Source organism: Zonotrichia leucophrys, chromosome 11, assembly GCF_028769735.1.
Source record: "Zonotrichia leucophrys gambelii isolate GWCS_2022_RI chromosome 11, RI_Zleu_2.0, whole genome shotgun sequence".
Lineage (NCBI taxonomy): Eukaryota > Metazoa > Chordata > Aves > Passeriformes > Passerellidae > Zonotrichia > Zonotrichia leucophrys.
This window is the reverse complement of record NC_088181.1, coordinates 14454862-14470220: the sequence shown is the minus strand read 5'-3', so window position 1 is coordinate 14470220 and position 15359 is coordinate 14454862. Positions and strand designations below refer to the sequence as shown.

The window sequence follows — 15359 nt, the reverse complement described above, 5'->3', positions numbered from 1 at the left end:
CTTCTTTGGGCTTACAGCATGTGTCCAAAGTAATGTGTGTTGGGGGCCAGAAATACACTCATTACTGTGCTCAGGCTCCAGAAGCACCAGTGCACATCTCACCCCACTGAATAGTACCAAGCATGGAAATGTATTGCTGATGTTATTCCAGACACTTGCAAATGTCATCCATCCTTGATACTCAAGTGTTTTATTCCTTAACTGAATGTACAATAGACATTTTGCATCTGATTTTTATGTTTGTCTACCTTATGTCCTTTAATTACAGTTTTGACAAAACCTCAGGTGCACTATTCTAGACACACTCTGCAAAAGAGTGGCTGTAGGAGATGGGGATTTTTTTTAGCTCCTCTCTGTTATTTTGTGTTGCTATTTTTTAACCAGGTTTTTATTTTCACATCAGTGTTCGTCCATGCTATAACCTACAAACATGTAAGCTAATTTCAGGACACTGACTTTTACATTCAGATTGCTGTAGCTTTTTTCTGAAAAGGTCACAAAATGACTATACCAGTAAACACAATTAGTGAATTAGTTTGCTGAGGAAGTAAAAACCAGCATAAATGACTACTGTAAAAGAGGCTAAAAGAGCAGGAGATAGGCTCTTACCTGCAAATGGAATAACCTAAAGTACCTTTAACAGCTTGCTTGGATAATGCTAGCTAGCAATGTGTGCTCTGTTCTGAAGCATCAGCCAGTATTTTTGGATTATCTTTCAAGACTGAGATGATATAAGGCAATTAATAGTGTTTTGTGACCTTCTGCACCAGTAGTCCATCTTTTTGGCATTGAAACTGATTTTGCCCAACTTGGCATTTTATCACCTGGGAGTACATGGGGAGATCAAAGAGACACCTTTTACAGCAGCAGTGGAATGATTTACTCCTGTCACACTGTTCTTCAAATTCACCGTTTCTTACAAGCTGATGAGGCAAACCTCTTCTTTGCTTAATATCACATAAGGTACATTGAAAGGCTGTGAAGAGGCAGATGTTCTATAGCTTCACTTCATATGCAAAAACCTGTTATTCTTTATTTGCATTCAATTAGAAGTCAGACCCCAATGAATATCTAGTGTAGGAAATGGGGAAAAGATTTGCCATCAAGCATATGCTTTGCTGGTAGTGGATCTCAGTAACCTGCATTTGTGTCCTCCTGCAGTGATTTGGTCATTTCTACTGTATTATTTACACCTTCCAGCTCAGGGGTAAAGGCTGTTAATAGGTGACAACTGGAGTTATGTTCCTCCTTTTAGAAATGTTGCCTTTTCTCATTCCTTTTAAAAAGCCATTCTGCAGTTGCAAATTTCCCTTAGTAAGTAGCTCTGTTTAAGGATTTAAATGCTGTAGCATTACTTCCACATTAATTTTCTTTTTTGATGGTTGTGCCTTGTTTGATCCTGTGAAGGCTCACCATGCTCCTGGCAATCCTGAGTATAACACGAGGAGCTCAGAAGTTCTAAAACTGTTGTGTTGTCAAGAAGGGAAGGTTCAAATGTTTGCTGTAATATGAAGCAGAAGAGGCAGACTCTTCCAGAACAACTGCTGTGACCCTGTAAGAGCACACATACCAGAGTATTACAGTACCTAGGGAGAGATGGAAGCTCTCTGGAGCCCAAGACATCAGAGACAGGGATAAGCAAAGCAGCTTTTCATCACTGCAGCACAGGGTTTTCCAGCCTTTGGGGGAAACAACAGGAATCTCATACCCTCCCAAACTGGGATGTGATTAGAAACTTGCTTTGTTCCATCCTCCATCCCCTTTCTTCTCTGTGGCCCACTCCCACCACGTGTTCTGGAGAACACATGACATTTCTTCCTTTTTCCTCTTTTCTCTTTGCTTTCATCTAACATTAAATTAAACCATCCTCACCCATATCCAAGCAATGTATTGACACTAAAGGAAAACCTGGAGAGTATTTTTAGGTGCTTTGCAAACTTAGACAAACAGATCACTATTACTTCATGCATGCCTCAAGTTTGGAATGGTTCTTTGTCCTGCCATTGTGATGATAAAAAATTTCAGGACTTTAAGGGAAAAAAAAAAGTGCAACTAGATGAAATGATGAAACTAATTTTGTCACATACAGTTGCTAATCCTTATGTTTTCTCTGGGATTCTCTAGCATGGAATTAAATGTAGAGAAGCAACCATTTTTCTGTGCAACAAGGTTAAGTGTCATATCTTTGGAAAAAAATAGGTCAGGGTTTCCTGTGAAGGTAATAGGTGTTTCAGATAATTGGGTCAGGTGTCTCTGGACAGTTTCTCTAGATTGAGCCTGCTTCCTATGAGCATTTTCCCTAGATGTACTAAAGGACAGGCTGCAAGCCAGAATGAATCATTGTTTTGGTAGCAACAGCCTCTCTGCAGCTGAAACCATTTGTGGTGCCCCTTGGCCTATCTCTTAGTATGTCAAAAGCTGTGCAAACACGAGACTGAGGACGCAACCAAGGGCTTGCAGTCATTTTGGGTTCTGCTGCATGTTAGGGAAGCCCCTGACAGAAATCTGCCAAGAGGCTCTTCAAACCAGAATGCCAGCACACCACTGCTGTGGTTGATTTCTGATGCCTGCTTTTGACACATAAGGAGGATTTTTGGGGGTAAAAGGGTGGCTTTTATCTTGATTTTTAAAAGCATGGAGATCCTAGTAACCTGAAGAGGGAAAAGATTTAAAACATCCTGATACAGGAAATGAAACAGTGAATCAATGCTGATAAAAGGGATGGGAGAAGAGCAATGACATCTAGTATTTATTAAGAGCCCAGCTCACTGCAGTGAATAGGGAATCACAGAATGGGTCAGGTTGAAAGGGAACACAGTGGCCCAACTCCCTGCTGCAGCAGGGCCATCCCAGAGCTCATGGCACAGAGTTGTGTCCAGAATTGTGGAATGTTCCCAGTGAGGGAGACCCCACACCCTCCGTGGGCAGCCTGTTCAGTGCTCAGTCACTGCACAGGAAAGTTCTCCCTCATCAGTTCCTGTCTCTCTTTTTCCATTGCTGAGAGCCTGGTCCGTGCTCGGATACCTCCCTTTGGACACTGACAGGGATGAGGTCACTTCTCTAGACTGAGCAGGCCCGATTCCCTCAGCTTTTCCTTCTAAGAGAGATGTTCCAGTCCCTAAATAGAGAATACACTGAAATTATTGACAGGATCGGATGCGCAGCAGTACTGCCTTGAGCTGCTCTCACTCCACAGCTCCTATAATTAAAAAGCACACGAACTGTCCCGGAGCAAAGCTGCCCCTGCGTGTGCTCAGGAGGCCCTTCCCGAGGGGCAGGCACGGAGCTGCGGCTTCCCCGCATCCGTGAGAGGAGCTGCGGGCTCTGCCGAGCTGCGGCTGCCGCCAGATGGAGCCGCCGGGCAGCGGGACCTGGGCGGGGAGAGCCCGAGCCCACCGAGCGAGAGCTGGGCTGGCGCACGGGCATCGGTGAGTGCTCACCCAGGGGAGGAACAGGCTCATTTCATCAGATCCTGGCTGGGAACCGCGGACACAATCCTATCTTAACCCAGAGGATGCAAGAACCAGACTCCTGTTAACCAGATGCCTGTAAAAAACCAGATTCCCTCAAAGAACCAGATTCCCTTAAAGAAACATATTCCTGTAAAGAACCAGATTCCCTCAAACAATCAGATTCCCTCAAATAATCAGATTCCCTTAAATAATCAGTTTTACATAAAGAACCAGATTCCCTTAGAGAACCAGATTCCTGTAAAGAACCAGATTCCTGTAAACCAGATTCCCATTAGTCAGATTCCTGGTAACCAGATTGCTGTTAACCAGATTCCCTCAGTAACCAGATTCCCATAAAGAACCAGATTCCCGTTAACCAGGTTCCCTCAAAGAACCAGATTCTCTCAAATAATCAGATTGCAGGGTCCCAGTTGCTGGCAGCTTTAGTTTTGGAGAAATCCAGCAAAGTTTGCAAATTTCTCGCCTGGCACTCCACTGACTACCAGGGCAGGTAGCTGCAAACAGAGGCCATTTTCCATGGGGAAAAGAAGGCATTTCTTCAGGATCTGGGTGTGAGCACAGGTGTGATGTTTGGGGCTCTAAGGATGTGCAGGGTCCTACTTGCTGGCAGCTTTCAGTTTTGGAGAAATCCAGCAAAGAAATTGGAGAAATCCAAGCAAATTTCTTGCTTGGCACCACATGGTCTGCCAGTGTAAGTGGCTGCAAACAGAGGCAATTTTCCATGATAAAAAGAAGTCATTTCCCCAGGGTTAACCAGATTCCCATAAAGAACCAGATTCCTGTAAAAAACCAGATTCCCGCTGACTGCAGCTGAGTTAGTGATTGCATAAGGCTGTAGTATGATTACAGCAGCATATACAGCATTAAAAGATGTATACCTACACAGTTATCTTACATCTTGATTTTAGTAATTTCCACCATACTAAAAACCAGACCTAGTAAATACCCACTGCTGTAGCCCTAATAACCCGTGTGTATTTTTACCTGGAGTAGTGAAGTAATGATTCCGTTTGGCATAGTGATAAAAATTCCCTCCTTTGAGGGTTGGCAGACTTCATTGCTTTTAATTTTGCCCCTTGGAAAGCTGCTTGCAGCTGGAATTTGGGGTGTAACTTTTTAAAATGTACGTGGCATTTAGGTTCTTTGCTCATTTTAGGAATTACATTTGTGTTTTACGTCCAAATCATAAAAATCAAGAGCATCAGTAGACCTGTAACATTTTGAGTTGTTACACAGAGAGTTATTTTATGTGATCATATAAAGCATGGGGAGGTTAAGAAGTCCCTAGTGCAGCTGCAAGAAAGGGACAAAAATTGTGAGTTATATTTCTCCTTCATTTTCTCATCCTGCATTTTTGATTTCTGAATAAGGAACTGAGGAGAGATGGTTTATCTTAAATCAGAAATGAAATCATAATGAAGGCTTAGTTTACAAAGCCAAAAACCTCTGTTATTAAACCATTCTTGAGGAAATGGCAGCATTTTTAACATTTGGCAGTAACTTTTCCAAGACTGCACTGGTATTAGGAGCCAGTGTGGTATTTCAGGGGCCATATGTGACACAGCTGTTTTCATGCTCGTTTGATTGCTCCTGGTGCTCTATCAGACTAGCACACTGCATTTTACTGAGCTGGTGGCTGAGATAAACCTGGGTGACAAGCATGCAAAAACATTCTGAGACTAAATTCTCAGAGTAGGGCCAGGCACCATTCTGTGGTGCAGGCAGGCAGCCCCTTTCTTCCTCCTTTATCTCAGCTCAGATGGGACTGGGATGTTCTGTTCCACAAGCATGTTCCTACAATCATAGCATCATAGAATGGTTTGGCTTAGAAGGAGACCTTGAGGAACATCTTGTTCCACCGCCCTGCCAGGGCAGGGACACCTTCCACATTCCCAGGCTGCTCCAAGCCCATCCAGGATGGCCTTGGACATTTCCAGGATGGGGCAATCACAGTGCCTGTCCTTCCCTATTCCAATGCCTCACCACAACCCAAGAATTTTTCCTAATGAAAGCAATGAGAAGGAGGTGTCTTTACAAACACACTGTGGGCCTGCTGGTAGATTAAGCCAGATGTTGACAGGTGAAAGAAGCAATGAGGGGAACCAAAAATTCCAGAATTCCATTAATTGACACAGACAGCTGCTCACCCAAGGCTGTGCTAAATTCCTGGACTCGCAGAGAAAGAGCAGGATACACATTAGAAGAGGCTCTGTGTTAGGCAATTTGGGAAGTCTGTACCTCTCAAGTACTTCAGCCAGTGGGGAAAGAGGGGGTAAATGCAGTTGGGAAATCAGGATAAAAAGGAGGCTGCATCCTCTAGCAATTTCAGAGATCCCATGGGAAATGCTGCATGCCCTCTCCCTTTATTCAAAAAAAGCTACAGAGCTTTACTTACTCCTCTGTCTCCTTTTTCGACATAAGCCTTTAGCACCATGAATTAATTTCCTGGCACTAATCTACAATCTAAACCTATCTATACTCTCTGTCAGTGTGAATCCATTCCCCCTTGTCCTGTCACTACATGCTCTACTGAACAGCCTTGCCGTATCTTTCCTCCAAGTTCCCTGCAGGCCCTGGAAGGCCGCAGTGCGGTCACCCCAAAGCTCCTCTTCCCCAGGCTGAACAACCCCAGCGCTCCCGGCCTTCCCCCGCAGGCTCCATCGCTCTGACCGCCCTGCTGCCTGCTCCGGGCCCGGCACGGCGTGTGCTGCCCTGCGCACAGCCCGTGGCCGGCCGGAGCCGTTCCGAGCCGCGCTCCCAGCCCGGGGCGGGCGGAGGCGGCGGAGCAGGCGGGGAGGGCCCGAGGCCGCGGCGGAGTGCGGGATCAGCTGCCCAGGCCCGGCGTTCCGCGGGCGGCAGAGCTGAGCGCAGGGCCGGGCCGGACCCGGCGCTCCGCGCCCGGCAGAGCTGAGGGCCGAACCGGGCCGGACCCGGCGCTCCGCGCCCGGCAGAGCTGAGCGAACGGCCGACCGCGCTCCGCGCGCAGAGCGAGGGCCGACCGTGCCGGACCCGGCGCTCAGTGGCGGGCCGGCCGGACGGCGTGGCCAGAGCTGAGGGTGCGCCGTGCCGGACACGGGGCTCGGCGGGCGGCAGAGCTGAGGGCAGAGCGGGGGCTCCGCGGCCCGCACCGCTGAGGGTGGGCCGGGCCGGGCGCTCCGCGGGGCCCCTCCTCCGGCGCCACCGCTGTTTCCTGGCCGGCCGGCGGAGAGCCGGGCGCTGCCGGCGCAGGTAGGCGGGGGAGAGAGGGGAGGCGGGAGGGAAGGAAGCAAGGAGTGGGGCGGCGTGGCGTGGCGGAGCGCGGCGCTGGCTCTGTCCGTGAGGGCCCCGCGCCCCGGGCAGCGCCATCGGCCCGCGGGATTCGCGGGTGCGGCCGCCGGGGCCGCGCTGCCCGGGGAGGGAGCGCCGGGGGAGCCGCCCCAGCGCCTGCGGCCGGGCCCGGCGCTGGACCTGGACCTGGACCTGGGGCCATGGTTCAGTGCGGCGCTAATGCCCCCAAAGACCTTCAGGCCCCACTGAAGTCCCCTTGCGCTGCACAGAATCCCCGAGTCATTATGGTGGGAAGGGAGCTCTGAGATCACCCAGCCCAAGCACGGCCACCCCGAGCAGGTGACACAGGAACACGTCTAGGTGGGTTTTGAATGAGCATGTCATTCCTCGTTTCTCCAAGTCACATTGCGGCTGGAGCAATGCTTCAGCAACAGTAAACCTGAAATTGACAGGGAAATAAATAAAGAAATGGCTATAGTGTAATTAAATTTCGGCTATTTCAAAGGATTTATAATTACATTTTATGCTCAGCCTATTTTAGTCATAACATTTTTAATAAATTTTAAAGCATTCAGAACATGTTGATTAATTTTAATGAGATGAAGTTCTATGTTTTTGCAATGAGTCAGGGAAATCATCTTTAATTTTCAGGCTTAGTTCAGATTTTGAAGATACCACTGCTGTGTGCTGTGCTAAGTACCTCTACAGCAGAACAGCTCTGCGATTTGTGTTTCTGAGTGTCAGCTCTTTCCTCTTTCTTAACTGAAAGTCACATTATTGGCTTCAGTATCAGCTAGCTGATGAAAGCAACCTGTAACTTTTTTGAGTACAGCCTTCAAAATGGAGAAACGGGCTAGGAAATGTGGGGAAAGAGTAGTTCTTAGTTTATTAATTAGAAGGACAATGAATGAGGTCTACAAAAATTCAAGGGCAGAAGGAGTTATAGCCGTTCTTTCACAGATGCTTTGTAATTCAGCAGACCAGGTAAGCTGGGTATCCTAAGTCCCTAGGCAGGTTAGGTGCCAAATTTCCTTTTATCTCAGTGGAATGAGATCATTCCCACTGAATATTTAGCTGCATTTTTAGGCATCTAAGAACCTTGTAAAATCAGCTTCTAGGTCCCTACAAGTAGTTTGCTCATCTAATAAGTGAATTTGTTACCTCTTGTGTTAAATAAACCTATTAAGTGCTTTGATTATATTACATGCTTTGATAAATACACAGGAGGAAAGCAATGTTCTTAAGGCCTCAGTTCTTACAAAAATATATTAAAATGCTCTTTTGTGCATTTCAATTGAATTCAGGTTGTCTAGCAAATACAAGGGTTTCTTACCATCTCAAATAATTGAAACTGAAAGAAATTTGAGTAAATATGTAGTCAGTAGCTTATTATTACAGTAAGTATTTGTAAATATAGTGAATTCTTGTGGTTGGGAAAGCAGAAGACCAAATGCTGAGGTGAGAATGGCAGTAAGCATATTTTAACTGTTATGCCACCAAGCAGGAGTAAAACCTTTCTTAGCAAAATAAATGAAAATTGCAAATGCAGAGCAGATTCAAAACTGGTATATTTACTGGCTGCTGATGCCAGTCATGATTTCTATCAGACAGGCCACCTGCTTTGCAGATTCCAAGTGCTAGACCAGGCTGTAAAGGCAGGATCTTCAGAAAGTGATGGTTTAGCAGCCAGGTGCTGCTCGTGCTCACTGAATGTGTGTGGAACAGTGATGAGAGTGTCCTCCTTTGCAGATGGACTCAGTACCTTGAGTCCTGTCTGTCCACCAGCTCTTATTGAAATTATTGATGGACTTCTGGCCTGTTCAGTCAATCAGGTGATGTTGTCCTGCACACTGTTGTTTGTGAAGTTGTGTTATTCAGGCTGTCTCAGTTTCTGAGTACCTTGTGTTTGGATTTTCTCCAGTGCTGTTCTCGTATTTCTTATGAAAGGTTGCAGTTCATAGAGAGCTGTTGCTGTACAGTTGAGAGAGAAGGAATTGTCCCCTCACATTCCTGTTCATCACCATCTGGTGCCCACCATGATGCGGACAGGCACAGGTAAGAGCACTCATCTCTGGATCTTCCCAGTGCTTTGGGATGTGCTGTGTGGGTGGGATTTTGTGCTGTGTACGTGCACGTGGCTGAGCTGTTCCCTCAGTTCCCCCATGAGAAGCTGCAAGGAGCAGTGAGCACAGCTCCATGGTGGGGCAGGCTGGGTGCTGCTGGGAATGTCTGCTCTGTGGGCATTTGGGAAGAGGCTCATTTTTCTCTCAGTGCAGGGATTGAAGGGCTTCTGCTTGTCTGAAGTCATCATTTGGTGAAGGGGGAAGTGGGCTGATGAGATGGGAATGTTAACCTGGGAACAGCTGACATGAGGTTCACACCACTGAGTTCAGTGGGAACCCTCTTCACTTCTTTGTATTAGCAGCACTTTCAGTGAGTTGGGGATGATGTTGTTGTTTCACTTCTTTCTATGACATTTTTCTTCTTAAGAAAACCTGCTGGCTGTAGGTTCAAAGTTGAGATGTTGGAACATGATCTCTTTGGACAGGGAGAGCAGGAGCATTGCTCACTTTGTTCTCCTGAGTGAGCAAGGGAGCATCAAGTGAAGTACAGAATCTAAAACTGGGATGAGTGTTTGGGGAGACCACAAAGGCACAAGGAGAGCAGCCATCAAACTGCAGTAGAACAAAAACATTGCACAACAGAGCTTGGTTTGTCAGCAATTTCATGTTCTGGAACTCTCTGGTTTGTTTTTTCTTGAGGTGCTGAAGATTCTCAGTACCACGTGATGTCAGTAGGAGCTGTGGGGACTCAGCACCTTTGAAAGCTGCACACAGTTTATGGATGTTGACATTTCTATCCCTTCATTAGACCAAAGCCAGTGGTTTACAATCCTGGTGTTTCCTGATGTGTGGGTGAATTCAGTAGAGAACAATTGGTTGCTAGAAACAAATTGCACATTGAGTTACTTGTCAGTTACACCATCAGAGTTTGTAAATGCTTTTGGCTATCATGTGATTGTACCTCTAACACCCAAAGTTTACAGCTCCTTCTGTGCTGTTCTGGGGTAGGATCCTTGCTCCTTTGTGGCACCAGTGGCATTCTGCACCATGCCTATCTTGCCCTCCTGCTTGGTTGTGATTCTGATCAGTAGGTTGATGTCAGATGCAGCTTTGGTGCTCCACATTCTTGCTGGCGGCTTCTCACAGATGCCACCACTGTGTGAGGTGTTAGAGGTTTGGAGCTGCAGAGCTTTGTAAGCCTTTTGTTTGATTTCCTGAGTGAGCTGGCTGGCTGCTGACAGTTATTGAAATTGGTTTTTTGGTAGGGGCTGCTTGTCCTAATAGCAGTTAAACACTTTTGTGGTGCCTCTGTGATGCAACTTGTGAGTGTATTGTCAAAATATCCTTTAATGGCCTGGGGTGTGTGGTGGAATAAATACCTGCTCACTGAAAATTGCCTGATTGATCATCTTAATTCTTAATTGAATTCATAATCCTGTGTGCCAAATGTAGGAATCTGGGGTTACTTTACATGTTAGGCCATGGTTTATGTTTCAGTGGCTCCCACTAGTGCTCTGTATGTGCAGTTAAAAGAAAAGTCCTTTTATGTGCTGTGCCTCAGGTATTGTGTTCACTAATTGTCTCTGCAGGACTTAAATTGTAGTGAATATGACAAGGGATCATAGAAATACTTGTAAGTGTGTAGTGAAAATGAGTGCTCCTTGTGAAGTCATTGAGAGTTTTGAGTGTGATGCTCACATCCAGAATTAAGCAGAACCCACTCTGCTATGCCAAGAAGCTTGTTTAGTCAAGCCAGAAGATCCCAAATAAATGTTATTTTTGCGAGTGCACATTCCCTATGGGGGAGTTGTGATGGGAGTGAAATGATCAGTAATTTAGTATGGGAAACCTACTTTCAGTTTCTGGAGTGCCAGTTAGTTTCTGTTTTATAATGAGGGTGATTGATGGGTTCCAAATTTGCCTTGCCACAAATTTGTACACCACCAGGCAGCAGTGTGATGACCACTTGCCTTATGGTCTGGCTATTCTTTAACTTTAGGTCACCTGCTCTTTAAGGTAGTTATTAAGGAGTGTTTTATTTATCCAGAGAAATGAAGGGTAGCTGGTCACCTTTGCCATGTCACTGTGAGGACACCTCTCAGTATTGCCCTGTGGAGGATGGCACTGCAGTGACTCTGGGCAGCAGCTTCCACCCAGTGATGCAACCTGGTGCTTCAGCTGTGGGTGTGTCTGCTCACAAAACATCATTGCACATCTGGTACAATCAGATTGCTTTGGGAAATTGTAGCACTCCCTCAGTTTGAGGGGGCAAAGCTGATTGTCTTAGCATCAGGGAGAGCCCTGGGTTCTCAGCTCTCCAAGGTGTGTTGTCCTGGCTGTGCTGCAGAGCCTTCATCCTGGAGGGCTTTGTGTGAGACATGGACTGAATTTAGCCCAGAGAGGAGATGCAAATTGTTTTCAGCACTTTGGGTTAGTCTGGGACATTGCACAGAGGTGAAGCACAAGCACAAATCAGTGTCTGAGAGGAGGGAGTGAATCCTGCAGCTCTTCAGCCTGCTGGGGGCTGCTGTGAATGGCACTCTGAGTGGAAAGGTGCTTACCTTTGGTGAGAAAGGTGAAAACAAACACTTAAATGTCTCTCTTTCCAGGCCTGGCAGTGGCAGCTGTACCAGTAGTGTATTTGGGGGGGTTTTCCCCACTGCTCTAGGACAGGCAGAGCAGCCATTTGTTCATTCCTTGCAGCTGGAGCCCTATGGAATGAGATAATCTGTAACTCTAGGGGCAGAGTGTGTGGCTCTGCTGGCACTGCCCAGCACACTCTGCCACTCTGAGCCACTGCTGGGCCAGCAGCCTGCCAAGAACCCAAAAGCAGCAGTGGTGAAATGGTGAACTTGGATGTTTCCTTGAGGCTGGCACAGAGATGAATGAAGCAGTGAGAGAAATCAAGTGTTTGATGGATTTCCTGCTGGGCCTCTTTGCAGCTATGGAGCATCTGTGGTCCCTTCCCAAAAGCCAGACCTTTCTTCAGGGTCAGCAGTGCCTGGATCTGCAGTGCCATGGATGATTTGCACTCAGCCATTAGAGTGCAGAAGAAAGCTTTCTCTGTTGCAGTGGCTAGTTTTTAATATGAAAAATAATATGATACCACTGCACATTAACTTTGCACTGAGGAGATCTGTTCTGGAATGACTCTGAAACAGGTTGGCCTGGGCTGAGAAAGTATTGCACACACACTGGGATAAGAGGTCTTCTAGCTTCTGAAAAAACCCCAAATGCTCATCTGTTCTACAGTGCTGGCATTGCATGTACAACGAGAAATCTGCAACTTGTGTCAATGTGATTTTATTTTTAATCCTATTGAATATTTTTTTGTTAGTTTTTAATTATCCCTGGAAGCCCTTTCCTCAGCTGGTGTGCAGAATGGGAAGGATTTCTGTAGTGAGCAGCAGCAGCAGTGGGTGAGATGGAGAAGTTTTGGTCTCAGAGTGCTTGTTCTCAGGGACAGGTCTCTGTCCCTTGCTGAGGACATGGGACTGCATTTCACAAGCTGGGGCCCTGTGTCTCTGCTTGCTCCTTTGTGAGACTCTGCTGGCATCTGTGCTCTGAGTCCTGACTGCCTTCTCCATCCAGCCCTGCCTTTCTGCTGGCCTGGCTCCAGAGCAGCTGAGCACTTCATGTCCCAGCACCAGGTCTGTCCTCCAGCACTTCTCAGGCACTTCTTGGTTGCTACAGACAGACCCCTGCCTTCAGAAATCAGCATGCAGGTGTTTAAACATGTAACCATACAGGGAGAAGAACTGATATGTGAAAGTAAATGATGGATTTGTGGTAAAAATTAGGACAGTGAGAAGACACCTGACAGATGAGTCAATTATAATCTGCTAGTTGTGGTAGAGTGAAGCTCTCTTTTTCCCAGAGCTATGTGTGATGCTGAACACACATGGGAATTGCTCAGGCCAGCAGCTGTGTACTGAAGAATTTGATTCTGGAGAATCTCTCAATTTCTTATAAACCCATTTCTTTTCTGGTCTAACATGAGATCTTGTTGGCATTTTCGGTAACCTTCAGCATGTGCTGCACGGGGTGCTTTTCTGAGAATCAATAGAGAAAGCAATTAGTATTTCCTGTGTTTGTCTTTGACCTAGTGGCTTATCTTCCCCCAAGTTCATCTAGCAGCTAGTTTTAGTCTCAGCTGCAGTGACCAACAGGTAACACAAAGATCTCTTGCAGGCTTTGGGGACGCCGGGATGCCGCTGCGCGTCGATGATGTGATGGCGCTGCTCAGCCACGTTGCCACGGTGAAGGGCATGAAAGCTGCAGTGGCCAACTCTGGCCGGGGAGCCATGCTCACTGGGGCATCTGCCTTTGTGGGGGGCATGCTGGGAGGCCCTCCTGGAATTGCTGTGGGTGAGTGTGCTTCTCTTAGGAACAAGAGGGGGGTTAAATCTTAGACATGAATGCTCCTAGTGGCTTTTGCATTAAGTGCCCCTAAATCAGTTATTGATGTTCTCATAAAACTCCCTTGAAGATGAATTCAGCCATCAGAGGCTTTCAAGTATTTCTGTGCTATCATGGGAAAAATTGCTAACTGAGTAAAAGCTGCAAATTCAGAGCTTTTGACTAATGAAAAGCTGCATCCCTGTGAGTGCCTAGATGACTTTTTAGGAACAGTCTCTGGGGGTGGCAGTTTTGGTGGCAGGGTCAGTTCTGCCACCTCTCCATTGGGAGGGTTCTCTCTCTCCCTGTCCTTCCTGCCTTCATTCCATCTGTCCATCCATCCCAGGCCGTGTGTGCTCTAGGCAGTGCTGTCCTGTGGATTGCTGTGCTGCACTCACACTGCTGCTGGAGGGGAGCCCTGCAAGGTTGCTGGGCTGCTTTCTCAGCAGCCACAGGCATCATCCATCCCTCTGCTGTTATCCTGATAGCCTGGGACCTTCCACTTAGCCCAGCATGTCTTGTCCACCTGGGGAGGGTAGGGTGTGCCTGTGGTAGATGAAAGGCTGGATGTGTCTGGTGGGCTTGGCCTCTGAGCTCCTGCAGGGGTGGGTTTCAGGTGTGTAGGACACTGCAGTGTGTGACTCTTAAAGAACCAGAAAGCTCTGACCACTCTGGGAGTATCTAGTAAGAGATTATGACACTGCTGAGGCAGTTGTTTTCCTTGGGCAAGGTTTTATTGTGCTGTAGAGCTTACCCTAGGAGAGTGTCCCAGGGAGTGCTTTGGGTCTGGTTTCTAAGCTTGTTTCTAACACTTATACTTCTAAGTTTCTTTCACTTCTAAGTTTCTAACACTTATACTAGTGTTGATTGTATAAAGGGTTTCTTTATGGTTGCTGTGGATGTAAAGAGCTTTTAAAATCCTTTTTGATGCTTTGAAAACTGTGTATAAACCTGGTTAAAGCAGACACAGATAACAACTTTATCTTGATTTCTAATCGTGGTGGGAGCATTGTTGGTGAAGGCTGAGGATGGAACTGCAGGCTTTCACATTAACTGCTAAAGACTGATGATTCACTGTGTTTCCTAGGAGGAGCACTGGGTGGATTGCTTGGATGGATGACTTCTGGACAGTTCAAGTCAGTCCCTCAGGTTTTAATGGAATTGCCTCCTGCTGAGAAGCAGAAGCTCTGTGCTGAAGCCATGGCTGTTGTCAGGAACTTAGACTGGACTGATGCTGCTCAGCTGATTGCTCTTGTAATGTCAAACTCTGCTCTCACAGAAAAGGTATTAGGAGTGCTGACAACTTACCTCACCCATGAGTTAAAAGCACAACTAACCTATGCAGAATAATCCTCTCCAGAGCAGGATTTTTATGCTGGAATGTATTTTACTCCCATAGTTGTGAATCTTCAACAATTGCTAGGTATCAGTACTTATTATAAATATATGCTGATCTAAGTTTGGGATGTTAGGTTTTGGTGTTTGGAGGTTTTTAAATTTTTATCATTATTGTTATAATTTCTGATTTGTATGGATTTGTAAGGATAGTATTAGATTAGTGCATTATCCTGACACAGACTTGCTATGTAATTTTGGATTGCTCTGCACCAGGACTAATTCAAATTGCTGAAGGGAATCATGCTGTTCTTAGGCTAATGTGTCACTTGTGAAAATTTTCAAAGTCAGTTTGTTTTATTTAGGAGAATGGATTCTGTTTAAGTGCTTTATTTTTTTTTTCCCTGTGAATGACACACAAGGTGCCAAAGTAGCTGGGGCACTGAAGAATTTTACCTGTTGTTTGTTTCAGCCCTGCAAAGGAAAGTTTTATAAGGGAGTGCATTACTGTGAACTGAAAAGACTCAGTCCATATTTTGTCACGTTTTTATTGTAATTCTTGAGTTATCCTTTATGTAAGAAAGGAAATAAATACTTAAACAAGATTTCAAGTAACAGGAAAACAATCTGTGAACACTTTCAATCCAGTTTTCACCAGGCTTCTGTGCCCTGGAATGGGAGGGTGGGACATGAAAAAAATGGGGAGCTGAATCTGCCAGTTTTATATGAGCCCCAGGATGAAGGTTGTCCTTTGAGCATTGGTTTCTGGACTGAGTCTGTACAGCTGGTCCTCTGTTTTCATTAAAATGTGAATAAGAAACTT

General features: G+C 46.2%; 1 protein-coding gene across 6 annotated transcripts; it reads left to right on the top strand.

Moving 5' to 3' along the window:
* Positions 1 to 6525: 6525 nt before the first annotated feature.
* C11H19orf12 (chromosome 11 C19orf12 homolog) lies at positions 6526 to 15359 on the top strand. 6 transcript variants are annotated; one of them, XM_064723033.1, is made up of 4 exons: positions 6526 to 6701; positions 8695 to 8795; positions 12995 to 13171; positions 14289 to 15359. In XM_064723033.1, exons 2-4 carry the CDS (start codon positions 8777 to 8779, stop codon positions 14549 to 14551), a joined length of 459 nt encoding a protein of 152 aa, XP_064579103.1. In that variant the 5' UTR covers positions 6526 to 6701; positions 8695 to 8776; the 3' UTR covers positions 14552 to 15359. The 6 variants fall into 6 exon arrangements, with proteins under 6 accessions (XP_064579103.1, XP_064579102.1, XP_064579099.1 ...); XM_064723032.1 differs by having other exon boundaries at positions 8688 to 8795; XM_064723029.1 differs by having other exon boundaries at positions 8662 to 8795.